The 14,910-nt window shown below is 46.6% G+C and overlaps 1 protein-coding gene across 1 annotated transcript in view; it reads right to left on the reverse strand.

Moving 5' to 3' along the window:
• ulk4 (unc-51 like kinase 4) overlaps window positions 1-14,910 on the reverse strand; it is a 133,942-nt gene that overhangs the window by 5,618 nt on the left and 113,414 nt on the right. The window contains exons 33-34 of the mRNA XM_055911151.1: window positions 10,578-10,744; window positions 1,814-1,906 (exon numbers count right to left, since the gene is read on the reverse strand). Coding sequence (XP_055767126.1) covers window positions 1,814-1,906; window positions 10,578-10,744 — 260 coding nt within the window. The remainder of the gene's footprint in view (window positions 1-1,813; window positions 1,907-10,577; window positions 10,745-14,910) is intronic.

The following is a 14,910-nucleotide window of genomic DNA, read 5'->3' on the forward strand; positions in this document are numbered from 1 at the left end:
CACACACACACACACACACACACACACACACACACACACACACACACACACACACACACACACACACACACACACACACACACACACACACACACACACACACACACACACACACACACACACACACACACACACACCAAGCCCCAGTCAAACAGAAGCCTGTTCAGACAGAGGTTGAGTGTGGTTCAACTGCAGGTCGCTGACTTCCAGGCAGGCACATTGTCATGCTCTCAGCTCACTGTTTTTATGCAGAAATATGTTGACACAAGGCTAGCAGTCTGGGCTGCTGGTGTACTGAGTGGTGGTGGTGGTAGTGATTGTGGTGGAGGGAGGTGGGTGGGTGGGTGCAGCCAGCCAGGCAGGCAGGGGGCTGCTAGATTGAGTCACTCCCCTACGGCTCAGAGGGACAGCTTGGCTGGGGCTGAGACTGGGGCTGTGGAGGTGGATGAAGCCTGGGCCTGGGTACAGGCTGTCTGCGTGTCTGTGGCCAGGGGTAAACACAGAGTGGGCTCCATGCAGCACCACGGGGCGTGCTGGCATAAAGCGTTTAAAAGGCCCTCCCAGTGGGTCTGTTCTCCTATGCCATCTGTGTGATTTACATGGCCAGAGGGGAGGCTTGCAGAGTGTTCCTATGTGTGTGTGTTCACTCAGTTCACTCACTCAGAAATACCAACTGAGAGTATGGTGAACCAGAGGTACTCTAGGGGGGAGGCAATATGGTGTGTGTGTGTGTGTGTGTGTGTGTGTGTGTGTGTGTGTGTGTGTGTGTGTGTGTGTGTGTGTGTGTGTGTGTACGTGTGTGTGTACGTGTGTGTACGTGTACGTGTGTGTGTGTGTGTGTGTGTGTGTGTGTGTGTTTGTGTGTGTGTGTGTGTGTACTCTGTGTACTCTTTGCTTTGCTATGTGTGTGTACTGTGTAGGAGTGTGGCGCTACCATGTGCAACAGATACAACTTGTCCACTGGAAGTCGTCAATCATTCAGGCCCCTGGTACTTTATGAAATTGAGTTACCTTCTCCTAACCTCAAGGCCAAAGTTAGCAGTGAATGAGAAATAATTTTGAGAAATACGAAGGCCGGCGAAAATCCCAAATGCTTAAAAAAAAAAAAAGCCTATTTCACAGTGGAATGATGGGGCTAATAATACAATTAAGTATGTAACGCAATATCTATCCAATAACTCCAACTCTTCATTTTAAAATGCAGGTGCCATCTTTCTCTGACGCTGTCATCATTATTCATAAATCTATTTCTATAGATTCTCATATCCCAGAACCAGCAGAAACCATTAAACCACAATGGGTCGTCCATTATTGATGATGCGTTCAGAATCCACTCAGTTTATGATGTTGTATCAGCAACAGGTCAAGTTTTCAGGGGCTTGGTCAAAAGGCATGACTGACAATGAAAATGTTATTTAATATTGTTTCAAATGAATTATTTCAGCTGACTATTTTATGTTTTATCATAAGACTAGCTACACTCAATTAGAATGGAAATTGATAAATCACATCAAAAATACACTGGGAATGGATCATTACTTTTTCCTAACATATTTGCGTCATGTTGAATAATATTGTCAAAGATGAACCAGCATTTACCTGGCAGTGGCTAGCACTCTCTTCCAAACCCCTTGATCTGAGGGCTCCAGCACTTTTCAATCAACTTATATAAGTATGATTGGATATCCTATATAAATACACTACTGTTTTTTAAACTGTAATAATCACACATACAGTACTGACAGGCAGACAGACAGGTACAGACAGACAGACAGGTACAGACAGGTACAGATAGACAGACACCATGTCTTACCATCTGAATGAGCAGGGATGTGAGTTGTGTCAGAGGTTTGTTGATGAGCAGGAGTTCCTCTGCAGCCTGGGTCTCTCCCTGGGACTCAGCTCCCTGTAGCAGCACGCACACAGAGAGAGAGAGAGATCAGTTGACTGTCTTCAGATAAGAACTGTTGATTGACAACACTAGGTTATTGTTTTCGTCTCAGTAGTAAAGAAAATGAGAAATCAATACTGTAGGAAAGAGGTAAAACAGAGAGATGAGTGAAGGGTGTTGAGACAGACAGACAAACAGACGGACAGGCGAACAGGTGAACAGGCAGCACGCACTGTGTTGAGCTAGGTTTCATCACATCTGCCAAATAATGGCTGAGGTCTGAGATGAACCTAGTGCAAGTCTTGTCCTGGGTAGAACAGTATGACTAGTCCTGTTGGACAGCTGTAGCAGTGTTGTTTAGGCTAGTACAGTAGAACAGTATTACTAGTCCTGTTGGACAGCTGTAGCAGTGTTGTTTAGGCTAGTACAGTAGAATAGTATTACTAGTCCTGTCGGACAGCTGTAACAGTGTTGTTTAGGTTAGTACAGTAGAATAGTATTACTAGTCCTGTTGGACAGCTGTAACAGTGTTGTTTAGGCTAGTACAGTAGAATAGTATTACTAGTCATGTTGGACAGCTGTAGCAGTGTTGTTTAGGCTAGTACAGTAGAATAGTATTACTAGTCATGTTGGACAGCTGTAGCAGTGTTGTTTAGGCTAGTACAGTAGAATAGTATTACTAGTCATGTTGGACAGCTGTAGCTGTGTTGTTTAGGCTAGTACAGTAGAATAGTATTACTAGTCCTGTTGGACAGCTGTAACAGTGTTGTTTAGGTTAGTACAGTAGAATAGTATGACTAGTCCTGTTGGACAGTTGTGTGTTGTTTAGGCTAGTACAGTAGAATAGTATTACTAGTCCTGTTGGACAGCTGTAGCTGTGTTGTTTAGGCTAGTACAGTAGAATAGTATTACTAGTCCTGTTGGACAGCTGTAACAGTGTTGTTTAGGTTAGTACAGTAGAATAGTATTACTAGTCCTGTTGGACAGCTGTAGCAGTGTTGTTTAGGCTAGTACAGTAGAATAGTATTACTAGTCCTGTTGGACAGCTGTAAGTGTTGTTTAGGCTAGTACAGTAGAATAGTATTACTAGTCCTGTTGGACAGCTGTAACAGTGTTGTTTAGGCTAGTACAGTAGAATAGTATTACTAGTCCTGTTGGACAGCTGTAGCTGTGTTGTTTAGGCTAGTACAGTAGAATAGTATTACTAGTCCTGTTGGACAGCTGTAGCACCACTAGCCTCACGCTAACATATTCAAATCTTCAAATCTCCTTTAAAACAAATGACTGGCCTTAACAGCAGTCATTAAAAGCACCTCCTGGGAGGTAGATTTCATTTCTATGACAAACTGGCTGTTCCCTTTGGTGGATGGAAATAGATGTAGAACAAATAAAAATAATACCAAACAAGTCCTTTTCAAACTTCTGTTTCCCCCCCAGACTCATTCTGCTGGTTGGTTGGGTTAGACTGAAAGACACACTCTCCATCTGGTTCTCTTCTGGTTTCTCAACCCCCCCCCCCCCCCGCTCCTCTCCCTCCTTTCTCTACTTTCCCCTCTGTCCTCTCCCTCCTCTCCTCTCTCTCTTTCCTTCTGAGGGACTGCTGGCTTATTTTAAGCAGGTTTTTCGGTCAGCACAAAACTTTGGGAAGGAAGATTGGCTGTCTGCAGTTAATGTGATTATTATTCCATGCTATTTTTTCAGCTCTTCTTCTTTTGCTTAATTGTGAAGCATGTAGAACTTTCTCGATTAACTTCCTCATCCATTTAAAATATTAATTCTGAGTGAATCTGAGAGAGAGAGAGAGAGCGAGACAACTTGAAGACGACACTGGCCACATATTCTTCCTTCCTTATCGTTATTACCTAAATGAATTTGGTTTGTGCAGAAGCCCTTTTAATGAGCTTTGCATTTTTTCATTCCAGTGAGAGAATTGATTTCCATTATGTTATTCCCCTCTCCTCTCGTCTCCTCTGCTCTCCCAATGTCCGGGCTGCATAAATATGTATACCAGGAAGTGGAGGAAGGCTCTGTAGAGGACAACTAAAGCTAATGAGGGCCAGTGGGAGACAATGAAGTGTCCCTCGGGTGGGGGACCTTGTGGATCCTTATTGTCTAAAAGATGAACTTCAATGAGATATATTTGCTTCTTACTGCTCATCCTACTGGAAGTTGAGAAGAGGCAAATATATAAAATACAGTGCATTCAGAAAGCATTCAGAGCCCTTGACTTTTTCAACATTTTGTTACGTTACAGCATTAAATAGTTGTTTTCCCCTCCTCAATCTACACACAATGCCCCATAATGATGAAGCAAAAACAGGTTTTTATAAAATGTGTAAAAAAAAAAAAACGGAAATATCACATTTACATAAGTATTCAGACCTTTTACTCAGTACTTGTTGAAGCACCTCAAGTCTTCTTGGGTATGACGCTACAAGCTTGGCACAACTGTATTTGGGGAGTTTATCCCATTCTTCTTTGCAGATCCTCTTAAGCTCTGTTAGGTTAGGAAGGAGCGCGTCGCTGCACAGTTATTTTTTTGGTCTCTCCAGAGATGTTCAATCAGGTTCAAGTCCGGGCTCTGGCTGGGCCACTCAAGGACATTCAGAGACACTGTGAAGCATGGTGATGAGGTGTGATGGTGTGGGGGTGCTTTGCTAGGACCAAAAGGCTCCTCAACAGCTTCTACCGCCAAGCCATAAGAATGCTGAACAACTCCTAAAATCGCCACTGGACAATTTACAATGATCCCCCCTCCCTTTTGTACACTCACTGTTTGCTTGTTACCTGGGCATAGTCATTTCGCCCCCACCCACATGTACAGATTACCTCAACTAGCCTGTAGCCCCGCACACTGACTCAGTACCGGTGCCCCCTGTATATAGCCTCGTTATTGTTATTCTTATTGTGTTACTTTTTATTTTAGTCTACTTCGTAAAAATCTTCTTCTTGAACTGCACTGTTGGTTAAGGGCTTGTAAGTAAGCATTTCACGGTAAAGTCTACACTTGTTGTATTCGGCGCATGTGACAAATACAATTGGATTTGAAGTGCTGCATCAGATGACCTGGCCTCCACAATCACCCGACCTCAACCCAATCGAGATGGTTTGGGATGAGTTGGACCGCAGAGTGAAGGAAAACAGCCAACAAGTGCTCAGCATATGTGGGAACTCCTTCAAGACTGTTGGAAAAGCATTCCAGGTGAAGCTGGTTGAGAGAATGCCAAGAGTGTGCAAAGCTGTCATCAAGGCAAAGGTGGCTACTTTGAGGAACCTAAAATATATTTAGATTTGTTTAAGACTTTTTTTCGTTACTACATGATTCTATATGTGTTATTTCATAGTTTTGATTATTCTACAATGTTATTCTACAATGTAGAAAATAGTAAAAATAAAGAAAAACCCTTGAATGAGTAAGTGTGTTCAAACTTTTGACTGGTACTGTAAATTGTGGCAGACTAGGGGGTTGGGTCAAAAGAGAACACCGGCGTGTTTCGATCGACGAGCTCCCTGAGCTCTTGCTTCTGGGCTAGGTCGAGGTCCTCATTACTATGGTCCACCACTGGTACCGTTGGCTTCCTGGGTCTCGAGCATAACACGGCAAGGCTGTCCTCTCGTGCCACTTCTTCAACAGGGTCACGTGGTAAATCTGTTGGGGTTTCCGTCTCCCCGGCTGCCGTACGCGGTAATTGACAGGTCCCAGCTTCTTGCTCACCTCGTATGGCCCGTGCCATGTTGCCAGGAACTTACTTTTGGCCGTGGGGATTAAGACCAATACCCTGTCTCCCACCTGGAATTCTCGGGGCTGGGCTCTCCGATTGTAGACCTGGGCTTGGGCGCATTGGATCTTCTCCATATGTTCCCTCACGACTGGCCATATGGCTGTCATCCGCTCCCTCATCGTCTTCACATGCTCTACCACGCTGCGTAAGGGGGTCGGTTGGGCTTCCCACACCTCCTTGGCGAGGCCCAGTAGGCCTCTTGGCCTCCTCCCGTAGAGGAGTTCGAAAGAGGAAAACCCAGTGGAGGACTGGGGTACTTCTCGAATTGAGAACATTAGGTGGTGTAGTAGCTGGTCCCAGTTCTTCCCGTCCTGCTCGATGACCTTCCGCAGCATTTGTTTGAGCATTTTATTGAACCGCTCAACGAGCCCATCCGTCTGCGGGTGGAAGACGGAGGTCCGGATCTGCTTGATCTGCAGGAGAGTACACAAATCTTTCATTAGGCGGGATTAAAACTCAGTACCTTGGTCTGTCAGGATCTCGTTCGGGATGCCCACCCGGCTAAAGAGGTGGAACAGCTCCCGGGCGATTCCCTTGGATACTGCCCGTAGGGGAATGGCCTCAGGATACCGAGTGGCATAGTCCACTATTACCAGGATGTACCGGTGTCCTCGTGCTGTTTTTACCAGGGGTCCCACTATGTCAATGGCGATGCGTTCAAAGGGCACCCCGATGATCGGTAGGGGGACCAGTGGGTTTCGGAAGTGTGCCTTTGGGGCAGTCATTTGACACTCCGGGCAGCTGCGACAGTAATATTCCACGGCCCTCCTCATCCCGGGCCAGTGGAACCGGGCGGCGATCCGTTCCCGGGTCTTCTCCATTCCCAGGTGCACCCCCAACAGGTGGGCCAGTTGAAGAACGGTTCCCACGTACCGTCGGGGCAGCAACAATACCTCTTGAAGTTCCCCCTGATACAAAAGGTTATTCTTGATTTGGAAATGGGGGTATCGCCAGTCACTCACCCCCGGAAGTAGCTGTCCATCCACCGCTATCACTTGAGCTGCGGCGGCTTTCAAGTTAGGATCCTCCCACTGGGCTGTCCCGAATTGTCCCCTCAGTTGGCCCCAAGGGGGTGTCTCGACTGGCCCCTCGAAATCAAGGAGGGGGAGTCTGGGCTCTTCCTCCCGTGGTTCCCTAGGCGGGTCGGGTTCCGACACCCACTCCGACTCCGGACGCGTAGATACAGGTTGATCAACCGTTTGCTTCCGGGCCGCACAGGCGATTGGTCGTCCTCGCTCTCGTCTTCGGTCGGCTCGTACCTTCTTCCTCAGCTTGTGCCCCCACAGGGCCACGGACAGCGGACAATCTTGTCCCAGTAGGAGAGGTACCGGCAACTCTGTTATTGCACCCACCATCATCTGGCAGTTCCCTTGTGTCGTCACGATCTTGGCTCATACGGTTGGATACCGCTTTGTGTCCCCGTGAACACAGGAAATGGACATCTCCCTACCACGTTTAGTGTCCTGGTTCAGCAGGCTCGTGGTTACGAGAGTAACCATATTTCCGGAGTCTAATAGAGCTTCCGTGTCGTGTCCGTCAACCTTCACCGGGACCATGGGTGCAGTTGATTCGTGGTGTGCCCAACAGGAGGTGACGCAGTTCACTGCGTGACCCACCTCGCCTCCGGGGCTTGCTGATGGCATCGACTCCTCTCGAGCCGGGCAATTCCAGGCAGTGTGCCCCCAGGCGCCACACTCAAAACACCTTCTTTGGTCTCCATCTACCTGGGGTCGTCGGTGGCGGGTTGGCCCTACCCCAGCCGTCTCTCCACGGGTTTGCGGTCTCTTGGCCCTGCCGACTGTCGGTTCGGGGTACACAGCAGTGGGTCTGTCCTTCCGACTCCTCGAACATGTCGCCGACTCGGCCCGGCTTCCACTCAGCAGGGCCCGAGCGTTCTGATGCATCTCCACTGCTTCCAGGAGGCCCTCCAAGGTCTGGGGCGCACATAGACTCGCTGCCCTCTTCATGTCGTGGGGTAGTGCCCATAGGAAGCAATCCAGGACCACTTTGTCTAGGAGGGAGAGGGTGGATACATCGGTTAGGAGCCACCCCCTGGTGACTCGCAGTAGGTCGCTCATCTGGGCTCGGGGGGATGCGTCGGCTACGAACCTCCAGTCGTGGAATAGTTGAGCCCGATGGGCCAGGCTGTATCTCCCATTTGAGTATGTCGTAGTTAGCCGCCTGTTTATCATTCGGGTCCCAATACGCCTTCTGGGCATTCCCAGAGAGGAACGGGGCCAGTAGACTGGCCCACTTCTGCCTTGGCCATCCTTCCCATAGTGCTGTCTGTTCAAATATACAGAGGTATACATACCCTACATTAGTCATCTCATATGTATATACTGTACTCTATACCATCTACTGCACCTTGCCTATGCCGTTCTGTATCATCACTCATATTTTTATGTACATATTCTTCATCCCTTTACACTTGTGTGTATAAGGTAGTTGTTGTGAAATTGTTAGGTTAGATTACTCGTTGGTTATTACTGCATTGTCGGAACTAGAAGCACAAGCATTTCACTACACTCGCATTAACATCTGCTAACCATGTGTATGTGACAAATAACATTTGATTTGAGGTAGGTTTTGATGTTGTCATCTTGTTAGCTTGATTAAAAACTGGTTTGGATGTGATTCAGTAGACGCTCCTCCTTGTAGCTTCCTGATTTCCTCAATGAGGTGGACGTTTAGTAGCCGCTGTTCCTCCAGCGTTTGTTCCTGAACCGCCTGTTGGGCTTGTTGGGCCCGGATGGACTGAGCTATCAACTCCTCCATGCTGATGCTGTGTAAACGTCAACCCTGATCTGACCACGTTATCAGAATGCCTGCGTTCTCCACCACTTGTGGCAGACCAGGGGGTTGGGTCAAAACGTTTACACAGATCAGACACGGACAGAGTAGGATTAGCTCAGTTTCAAAGGTGTTTATTAAAATAAAAGTCCAAAAGAAAAGAATAGTTCTCCCCCAAGAGACCCTCTCCAGGATACCGTCTTCTGGGCTCCGGGTCTTGCTGTATCCTGTGGGGATCAAAACTGAACTTCCTCCTGTTACCTCTGGTACCGTCCCCAACTATACGGGAGTCCTTTCCTCCCCCAGTCTCTCCCTTGTGTGCTGCCCTTCTGGCAACTTTATGCGACTTGTACAGTTGGTGAGCAATCAGCCCCTGATTACTCACCAATCCCCAATCAGCCCCAATTAGTCCTGGCCGGAGAGCCCGTCAAGACCTGGCACGTCCAGCAGATGGAGCCATCGCCTCGTGATGTATTCTCCGTCTGTCACCAGGCCTTGACGAGTCTCCCCCTGGTGGCTGACCTGCTGTACGCCACAAATATAGCTACTTCCTCACTGTGAGTCACCTAGATGTGATAGGTGGACATTGAGTGCCCTACACACACTCAAGCCCTCCGCCAACGCACGCACACACGCACATACACGTAGAATCAGGAATTCCCCAGGACAGCTGTCTAGGCCCCTTACCTTTTCATTCTTTACTAATGACATGCCACTTGCAACATTATACACGTCAGCTACTACAGCGACTGAAATGATTGCAACACTTACCAAAGAGCTGCAGTTAGTTTCAGAATGGGTGGCATAAGAATGGGTGGCATAAGTTAATCCTAAATATTTCAAAAACTAAAAGCATTGTTTTTGGGACAAATCATTCACTAAACCTTAACTAAATCTTGTAATTAATAATGTGGAAATTGAGCAAGTTGAGGTGACTAATCTGCTTGGAGTAACCCTGGATTGTAAACTGTCATGGTCAAAACATATTGATACAACAGTAGCTAAGATGGGGAGAAGTCTGTCCATAATAAAGTGCTGCTCTGCCTTCTTAACAGCACTATCAACAAGGCAGGTCCTACAGGCCCTAGATTTGTCGCACCTAGACTACTGTTCAGTCGTGTAGGTCAGGTGCCACAAAGAGGGACTTAGGAAAATTACAATTGGCTCAGAACAGGGCAGCACGGCTGGCCCTTAAAAGTACATAGGGAGCTAACATTAATGATATGCATGTCAATCACTCATGGCTCAAAGTGGAGGAGAGATTGACTTCATCACTACTTGTTTTTGTAAGAAGTGTTGACTAATGGGGATCCCTAACACACACACACACACACACACACACACACACACACACACACACACACACACACACACACACACACACACACACACACACACACACACACACACACACACACACACACACACACACACACACTTCACCGGCCTGTTCAAAAATAGATTATGGATACAGGTAGGGTTGCACGATATGGGCCAAAAATCTAATTGCGATTTTCTTACCAAATATTGCGATTTGACATGTGATATACACCAAAACCCTTGAGTGAACTGTTGGAATCATAGAAATAGAATGATTTATATTAAGACGCAAAGTGAAAAGCAGCATCGTTCTTGTTAGAAACAATCTGTTGACTGCAATGACCTAACAGAGCAGCATGCAAACATAGAACGACTCTAACAGGAAGGAGGAGGAGCTGTGCAAACATAGAACGACTCTAACAGGAAGGAGGAGGAGCTGTGCAAACATAGAACGACTCTACCAGGAAGGAGGAGGAGCTGTGCAAACATAGAACGACTCTACCAGGAAGGAGGAGGAGCTGTGCAAACATAGAACGACTCTAACAGGAAGGAGGAGGAGCTGTGCGGCTTGAGTGACAGGGGGCGGGGCTTGGTATGTGTGGGAAGCAGCCCCAAGAGAAAGGGTGAAAGACGACAAACAGAATAAACGATGAAAACAGACGTTACACGCGGCTGAGTGGTGCTTCAAGGTATTGCATGCAATATGGATCTCTTGCGAAATGGATATTGCACATGATTCCGATGTGAAGTGGAGTAATTGTGCAGCCCTGGATACTGTACGTTTAGCATACCTGGAGTGCAATGCGCACCACTCTGGATATGCTGGTCAGTACATTGTGCAGAGTGTCCAGTAGAGACAACAGGAGATCATGGCTACTCTTCCTCCCAGGCCTCTCCTCTCTCTCCACGTACAGGATGGCTGCCTTGCTGAAGACCCTGCAGACCACCTCCACCAGACCTGAGTAAAACACAACACACACACAGCATGAAGGATGACCAGACCTGAATAAAACACAACACACACAGCATGAAGGATGATCAGACCTGAATAAAACACAACACACACAGCATGAAGGATGACCAGACCTGAATAAAACACAACACACACAGCATGAAGGATGATCAGACCTGAGTAAAACACAACACACACAGCATGAAGGATGACCAGACCTGAGTAAAACACAACACACACAGCATGAAGGATGACCAGACCTGAGTAAAACACAACACACACAGCATGAAGGATGACCAGACCTGAGTAAAACACAACACACACAGCATGAAGGATGACCAGACCTGAGTAAAACACAACACACACAAGATGAAGAGGATCAAACAAGGGATGTGCCCCAAATAGTATCATATTCCCTATATAGTGCACTACTTTTGACCAGAGCCCTATGGGAATAGGGTGCCATTTGGAACACAGACAAGAGGCTTTAGCTGGTCCCAGAGGACATAAATACCAAGAACCAATGGCTCCACCACACAGAGTTTTAAAGTACAAGCTGGTGTTTTACAAGGCCTCAATACAACTCACTCTACTTAAAGTGAAGTTGCACTTCTCTTCCATTGATGAAGTACATGAACCAGTTTCAGGCCTTGAGAGAAGGCCCTTTATGATACATCACAGAGAGTAGCTCTCTCTGACTGATGGGCTACTTCCTCCAGTATGATCTATACAGGATATTAGATCATATATAAACCTCAAGATGCTGCCATTGGTAGCAAAATTATGCTAGAAAATAGACTAATAATGACAGAAAACGTAAATGCGAGCTGGGTGCTTTTTGCACATGGAGGATGCCCCTCCAGACATTCTGTATGATACAGTTATATCACTGAGTTACAAATCATACTTCTCCTCCATCCCAATTACTACAGAAAGATATCATCTCTTTCCGCTGACACAAAACCTTTGCCTTCTCCTGTCTAGTGCTTTATTTGCCATGCCTTGTTGAAATATTAAGAGTGTATGAACAATCTGCTTTGTCTTTAAAGACAGAATAACCTTTTCAGACAGTTTCTCAAGAGCGCTCTTCTCTGTCTGACCGGTCACCCCGGATCACGGCAGCTAGTCGAACCCTGTGCTGCCATCTGAGAGCAACGCTCTCTCCACAATAAACTCCTGTCTTCAGTGGAACCATCCGGCTTTCAATAGGTACACCTACCAAGGCAGAATGACAGTGATAATATGATACATCATTATGTGTCATCTGGAATACAAAGAGCAGCAGATTTCACCTTGACAAAAATCACCTAACAACAATAAACCATGCAGTCAAAAAAAACTCCCAGTTATACATAAATAAAATGTGAAGGACGGTACAAAAATCCTCAGAAAAGAACTAGGCTTAAATATATTCCGAATAGATTTGCCTCAGAAAAATTAACTCAATGTTGGGCAGATATTGTCTGATTGCTCAACAAACTGGCTACGGCAGGATGGCTGCATTAGTGCTGCTTCAGAGGAAATGATGAAAGGAGTAGAGAGAGAGAGAGGGAGAGAGTGAAAGAGAGAGAGAGTGAAATGGAGAGAGGGGGAGAGTGAGCGAGAGGAGACAGAGAAAGGCATACAGACGGACAGAGGGCCAGTGAGAGTGGCGTCCATATTCAATGTACTGTGGTGAACCATTCTGATGAATAATATCCTGATGATGAATAATAATACAAAACAGTCTTCAACAGCGCTCCTCTCCCTATAGGAAGGCTCTTCTTTAATAAGAATGTTTTTTGCTTTTGTATTTTTGCTTTTTACCCCAATTATGTGATATCAAATTGGTAGTTACAGTCTTGTCCCATTGCTGCAACTCCCGGACTCGGGAGAGGCGAAGGTCGAGAGCCATGCGTCCTCCGAAACACGACCCGCCAACCCGCACTGCTTCTTGACACAATGCCTGCTTAACCCGGAAGCCACCGCACCAATGTGTCGGAGCAAACAACGTACACCTGGCGACCGTGTCAGCGTATTGTTACAGATACAGGTATCCTTGGGGGTATTTGTATTTCTCCTCTGTCCTAGTAACAGGTGGCAGTCATCAGTTGCATCAATCTGAAGACACACCTCCTCCTGTTTCCCTTACCCAATCACATCCCTTTTCCCTTGGTTTAAAAACCCAGTCAGTAGTTTTCCCAGTGTCTCTCTCTCTCGATTTGCTGAAGACCCCACATTCTTTCATACCCCACATTCTTTCATACCCCACATTCTTTCATACCCCACAGTTTAGTTTGTGCGGATACATCTCACATTGTCTGTTATCATGTGAGTATGTACTGCTGTTGTGTATTATTGTTGGTTGGTTGGTGGGAAAAGGGGATAACCAGCCAAGTCGCCCTTGGGCGAATAAATACCCTAGTTAGAACTGGGCGGCCCACCCACTGTATTTTATTGGTTAGTTAGCTAGCTGTTCTTTACCCAGTAAGTCTAGCTTAGGGGTTTTAAGGATATTTATGATTTCTTTCCTTGGGTCCAGCTCAGCCCCATTTTCCCACACCCCATTACCGTGTGTTTGACAATAAACCTAAAGTGTTTGATGGTAGGTTTAGGTTGTCTGTGGATTTCTTTTAGTTGTCACTGTTCCTTTTCACTGTTGTGATTTGAATGAGATATGTTACGTGTCTCGTTTCCCTCCCCCCCATGACTGCTGGGAAAAGGGGGTTCGTAACAGTGCACTCCACCCGGCCCGCCACAGGAGTCGCTAGACAGCGATGGGACAAGGACATCCCGGCCGGCCAAACCCTCCCCTAACCCGGACAACGCTGGGCCAATTGTGAGCCGCCTCATCGGTCTCCCGGTCGCAGCCGGCTGAGACACAGCCTGGGATCAAATTAGGGTCTGCGATGCAGTGCCTTAGACCGCTGAGCCACTCGGGAGGCCTTTAAGAGTGTCTTTTACCTGGAAATGGGAGGGGTTATAACCATGCTAATGAGAGTACCTGACAACAACCCTTCTGCCTGCCTGCCTGTCTATCGGTGTGTCTGTCTGTCTGTCTATCTGCCTGCCTGCTGAGAAACACACAAAGGCCGTACTAGAGAATGAAGGGCTCGCTGGAAAAAGCCTGTGTGAGTAGAGTACAAGTGTGTGTGTGTGGCTATATTCAAGCCTCTCCATGAACGACAAGGTTCTTCTGGAAGTGTTGTGTTTTGACTGTGTGGTGACCTGAGGCAGCAAGACTGTTTATCTGTGTTTACCACTCCAGGCTTTTTGGAAGGAGACATTTGTCAGTGTTTCTGTTTTTCTCTCTCTCTCTCTCTCTCACTCTGCATTTCTGAAGATAACTCAGAAATATCTCCACAATGCCTTGCATTATGCCACGGACAATATAATTACTGTGGTGAATGGCCTAAACACCAGGCAGAAAAGCAGACAGGCGGGACATTGTCCTTTACAGTTCAGCTATCCAGATCTCAACAGAAAGCTTCAGTTGCCATAGTGAAACGTAATAGGATGAATGGCTCGCGACAATTAAATGACTTAAATGACTCAACAGATACTTGACTGTAGGTCTGAATAAACCCCTCAGAGAAACAGATACTTGACTGTAGGTCTGAATAAACCCCTCAGAGAAACAGATACTTGACTGTAGGTCTGAATAAACCCCTCAGAGAAACAGATACTTGACTGTAGGTCTGAATAAACCCCTCAGAGAAACAGATACTTTGTGCAGTGTATACAATATACACAGAGTGTATAAAACATTAGGAACACCTTCCTAATATTGAGTTGCACCCTCTTTTGCCCTCAGAACAGCCTCAATTTGTTGGGGCATGGACTCTACAAGGTATTGAAAGCGTTTCACAGGGATGCTGGCCCATGTTGACTCCAATGCTTCCCACAGTTGTCAAGTTGGCTGGATGTCCTTTGGGTGGTGGACCATTCTTGATACACATGGGAAACTGTTGAGCATGAAAAACCCTGCGGCTTTGCAGTTCTTTACAAACTCAAACCGGTGCGCCTGGCAACTACTACCATACTCTATTCAAAGGCACTTAAATATTTTGTCTTGCCCATTCACCCTCTGAATGGCGCACATACACAATCCATGTCTCAAGACTTAAAAATCCTTCTTTAACCCATGTCCTTCCCTTCATCTACACTGACTCAAATGGATTTAACAAGTGGCA

This window comes from Salvelinus fontinalis, unplaced genomic scaffold, assembly GCF_029448725.1.
Source record: "Salvelinus fontinalis isolate EN_2023a unplaced genomic scaffold, ASM2944872v1 scaffold_0052, whole genome shotgun sequence".
Taxonomy (NCBI): domain Eukaryota; kingdom Metazoa; phylum Chordata; class Actinopteri; order Salmoniformes; family Salmonidae; genus Salvelinus; species Salvelinus fontinalis.